This window comes from Gavialis gangeticus, unplaced genomic scaffold (assembly GCF_001723915.1).
Source record: "Gavialis gangeticus isolate Ggan-Ray unplaced genomic scaffold, GavGan_comp1, whole genome shotgun sequence".
NCBI lineage: Eukaryota > Metazoa > Chordata > Crocodylia > Gavialidae > Gavialis > Gavialis gangeticus.
This window is the reverse complement of record NW_017728994.1, coordinates 33,507,192-33,512,130: the sequence shown is the minus strand read 5'-3', so window position 1 is coordinate 33,512,130 and position 4,939 is coordinate 33,507,192. Positions and strand designations below refer to the sequence as shown.

Sequence of the window (4,939 nt, the reverse complement as noted above, 5' to 3'; positions counted from 1 at the left end):
TCAGATGTCTATGAAATCTATGAACAGCTCAGGGCTACTTGCCCTCAGGAGCTTCTGAGGCCCGGCTTCTGAGGTCCAGCCACTTGGTATTGGACATTACCCCTTGTGCCAGCTGGACTGCTGAAGGAGCCCTAACCTGGAGTGGCTCCTGCACCCTCTACCCACTGCAGCAGTCTGACAGTGGGGGCTGCTGCCTGGCCGTGACCTGCTGCCACCTGTGACAGCATCCGCCCCCTTGGACCTGCAGCCACATGGCTGCGCCCCCGCCAGACCTGGTTGGGGTGCTCCCGCTCTGCCATCTGGGCAGCTATCACCCAGAGGAAGTGGTCCTTGTGGTAGCCCACTTTGAACTGTCAAAGCATGTCCTCTTGGCCCCAAATGGCCAAGAGGTCAGCTACCTCATCTGCCCTTCATTTGGGTCCCCAGTGCTGACCCCAGACAGGCTCCTCTGCACAGGTCTCGTGACTTGTCTCACCAGCAGAGATATGTTTCTTCTTTACGAATTGCAAATACTCTGATAAGAAACTGATATTCTGTCATTAAAATACCCAAAATAGTGCTCTTCCGCTATTAAAATGAAACGCCACTGTATATAGAGAGATCAGTTGGGCAATGTTTTATTGTTATATTTACAAGTGTAAAGCAATTTGGGGGGGAGTTTGTGGGTGGGTGTAGAGTTTGTGAGGGTGAGGTTTGGGTGGGGTATGGGGCTTGTGCAGGTGGCTTGAGGATGTGGGTATTGTGGGGGGACTGCTCAGGAGAGGTGAGTCCCCTACACACCCACAGGGTACAGCCTGGACTGTCCCTTTGTAGGGCCCACAGCCCTTCCCCCCACATACACACAGGGCACACACCCTCTCTGCACAGCACACATGCATCCTCACAGGGCCCACATACCCCTGCAGGGCCTTCAGTCACCCCCCGCAGGGCCTCAGCCCCCCTGCAGGGCCCACAGCTTGACCCTGCAGCAGCAGTGGGGCACTCAGGGCCCACTGAGGCCAGAGCCCCCAGTGCGGCATGGCCCTGTTTGCCTCAAAGCCTGCACCACCTGTGCCGCTTGTTGCAAGACTGGTCTGGCATGATGCAGCATGGGGCCATGCAGCTTTAGGTAGCACCAGGGCCACTAGATCTGCTCAGCTCCCAGCTCCCCCAAGCCACGGGTGGGGAGTGGGAGCTGATTGGGGTGTATGCTGCACGGGCAGCAGCAGGGCCGAGGGGCAGAGAGCTCCCTTGCCCCTCAGCCCTGCTGCTGCCCATGACCCAGGCAGCTCCCACTCCCCACTCATGGCTGGTGGGAGCTGAGCAGCAGTGAAGCTGCATACAGCTCTTCCCCCCCCCTCAAGCCCTCTGCTTCCTAGGCCAACTGGGAGCAAATTACTCCCAGTCACTGTTTACACATGCATTACTGCACAGTAGGTAAAACACCATTAATCTAGCACCTGTATTTGTTGGTACTAGCAAATGGTGTATTAGCCTAATTTACTGTGCAGTAAATCCTGCACACATGTAGACACTGATGCTTTACTGCACATTAGATTAGTTTATTGTGCAGTAAAGCACCTCATGTAGACGCACCCAGCATTGTTCACCTATTTAATCCAACGAAGATTACATTCAAGGTGAAGCGGGTCAGCTTCTAAAGGTGACTGGAGAGAGGTCTGGGCTAATACCTGACCTAACCTAACCTCTTTCTTACGTGAGGAGGATGCTTAACACACTGTGCTTGTACACAGAACAGGCAGCCCTTGCATGAGCAGCTCTACATTAGAATCAGCCTAGTCAAGACAAACAGGTGTGGCCTCTGGAAACTCTGGGGTGCATCTAGGTAAGCAGGGAAACTCCAACTTTGCCTGCTTTTGCAGACCTACCCTGGAAATCCCAAGGGCGCATCTTGGTGAGGAGTAGGATTCTGCACAGGGATTCAAGGGGCACGCAGTACCGGAAGCCCTAGAACGCATCCCCTGTTGTCCCACAGCGTCAATGGGCAGGACAGGGGGCAACACATTTCACTCAGTGAAACAGATAAGCTATACCAGGACATATCCCAGTATACAGCGCATGCTTCATTTGGTGGCATCTATTTTTAGCCTAGATCAGATGATTTGACAGGGGAAAGGAGAGGTATGAGGAGGGACAAGAGGATTTTCAAAAGTAATTTCAATTCAAACTAATTGTTGGATTGATCAGAGCACCTCAAAAATCCTTCTGTGCCTAAAGAGTAAGTGCTATAGCTTAGAGAAGAGAAACTGCATTGTTTCTGTAAAATCAAAGGGCTGACTCCCCACTTAAACCTTAATCATGGATCTGCAATTTATGCCTCTGTAACCTATTACACGGTTATTTTGAGAAAATCTTAGCAGTGATATGAAAAGCTGTAATTTTTATGACAGGTACCATAGCATTCTCCGGTCTAAAATGCCTTTTGTTTCTTTCCTTCCCCACCCCTGGCTTTAAGAATTGAAGAAACAAGTGCAGACCTGAAAAAGCAAGTGACAAAGTTGGAGGAAGAGTTGGACCAAGAGCAAAAGAAATACATGATGCTGGAGATCAAATTGAGGAATTCTGAGCGAGCACGTGAAGATGCTGAAAAAAGAAACCGTCTCCTACAGAAGGAAATGGAAGATTTTTTTTCAACGTTAGGGAATTTAACTGTTGGGGGCCAGGGAGCTAACGTCCCCGAATAGAGAAAGCTGACAGGCATCACAGAACATGAGATTTAAAAAAAAAATAAGATTGAAAGAAAGCAGTCCATCTATGCACATTTTGATCCAGTTTACTCATGCATCATGAGTAATCCTGCAGCAATTTCATGGTCTCAGTGACTTTTGTGCTGTGGTCTTTGGTTTACATATAATAGCATACTTGGACTGTCAGGGAAATTGACTGCTAAAGGCAATGCTCAAAAACGCAGATACCACATCACAGAATGTCTGTGGAGGAGATGGAGTCTCTCTTCCCAAAGGTCAAAGAGACTTTCTGGTTTACCATAGAAATGTCACTCGTTTTGGCTTTATTTCACCATCCCTTTGCTGATCCAGGGACAATAGGTACGCACACGACATCAGAAAGTGAATGGCTCTTCGGCCAGCCAGAGCTGAGGGAGCACAGTTTTAGTTTGTCACAGTGTATAGCTCATGTGGTGAATTAGGCTGAACTTGATAGTTATGTTCTCTGTTCATCATGACATTTGTTTTAAAAAAATATGCTTGGTTAAAAATCTTATTCCTGTACTCAGTATCATTTTACAAAGGTGTCTTGCAAAACTGGCCTAAAACCACTTAAAGGCATTTGAAAATCTGACACTTTACTAAGGTTGTCATCTGATTACCAAAAGCCTATGACTCCAATATTATTTGCACCAAATGTGACTCACTGAAATTGTATGCGATTAATAAACACTTTGGCTGAGCAAACTGCATAGAGATGTAACTATGCATGTCTTGCTGCAGGTGTCTTTATAGCCTGTGATTTCTCTCATTTTTGAAGCAGGGATCTCACAATTACTGGTGAAAACTGATGGAGTGACATGTGAATAAAAGTATCAATAAGGTAATGTAAAAATCTAGAACTCTTTGTTCAAAGATGATACCTGTTATTAGAGCAACTCTCAGTTGGTCTAATAAAAGGTAACCTCTCTGAACCAAGAGTGCTGGATTTTTGGATTTCTTTTCGTCTCAGACCAACACGGCTACCAAATATATCAATGAGGTAAGGAATTTATATAAAGTGGCTAAACTATTGTTAAATAAATCCCACAGTGAAGATAAAGTATTAAAGCACCTCAAATAATTTAAACCTAAGGGTTTGTCAGTCCACGTATATGAGGACCTTAGGTCTTACAATTAGAGAGAGGAGAGAAAGAGAGAGAGGGAGGACATCCTATGAGAATGTGAAAATGAATACACCTCTACCTGAGCAGGGAGGTCAGAGTTCTTTTCTTGTGGCTACTCACTATGCAGGTGCACAGCTATTATTTTGCACTGTTCAGAAAGGGACAGAAGTTGTTGCCATCTAGCTTTTAGCTTCCAGTCTTTAGTGAAAAGCACTCAGCTCCCTCCAGTGACCCAAGAAAACATTCTGTATCCCATTACTAGCTCCACAGAGCTGGAAGTGTTGCAGGTGAGCAAAACCTGTTTAACAAACATTTCTTGACTATGCCAGTGCAGGTAGGAGGGGAAGTTATGTATGTATTCTACATGTGTGTTTTGTTATTTCAAAATAAGTCATATTTTGAACAGTTCTCACACACACACACCTCCCTCCCACCCAGGAGGGTCGATAGTTTTATTCCCATCAGCATAAAGGTGTGTGGGCGAGGCACCTGCCTGTTGCTTGGAGCAGCCTGCCACTTGCTGGACAAGAAAGGATTAGCACTGCCCATCTTTCTGCCATGACATTTGTTTCCCCTGCAGCAGTTCTATTGTTATGTCCATTCAAGCCACTGATGGCAGGGAGGAAGATGGCCCACTATTTCATTAGATCAGAGCAGTTCGCTTTCCAATTAAATTTTGAGCTAGAGCATCAGGCAGTAGGTTTTAGCCACTTCCTCTTCAATATCCACATTCAAAAACAAAGCTTTTAATGTGCATGGAAAGCAAATGCAGCAGGTATAAATATTTTCATATACTAAGTGGACACCTTCAATTAAAAGTAAAGAGGAAGAAGAAAAGTAGGACACCTCCCCTGTATTTGCCTTGGTCAGGGGATCAGCAATGTGATATGGAGCTTTTCCTCAATGGTATATAATCCAGGTAAACAGCAACTGAATTATCTAAAAACTTCCCTGATTGCCATCACCATACTATCTGGGCACCCCTCAGCCTTTACCATATTTCATCCCCTAACAGCACTCTGAGGCAGAAAAGCACCGTTAGCCCTACTGGCAAACATATTTGTATTACCTTAACATTTGCATGTGCACACCCCCCAACCCCGAGCG

General features: G+C 46.3%; 1 protein-coding gene across 7 annotated transcripts in view; it reads left to right on the top strand.

The window, feature by feature from the left end:
- ARHGAP22 (Rho GTPase activating protein 22) overlaps window positions 1-3,458 on the top strand; it is a 368,091-nt gene extending 364,633 nt beyond the window's left edge. For all 7 annotated transcript variants that reach the window (XM_019502551.1, XM_019502550.1, XM_019502554.1 and 4 more), the window contains one exon: window positions 2,456-3,458. In XM_019502551.1, coding sequence (XP_019358096.1) covers window positions 2,456-2,684 — 229 coding nt within the window. In that variant the 3' untranslated portion in view covers window positions 2,685-3,458. The remainder of the gene's footprint in view (window positions 1-2,455) is intronic.
- Window positions 3,459-4,939: the final 1,481 nt, after the last annotated feature.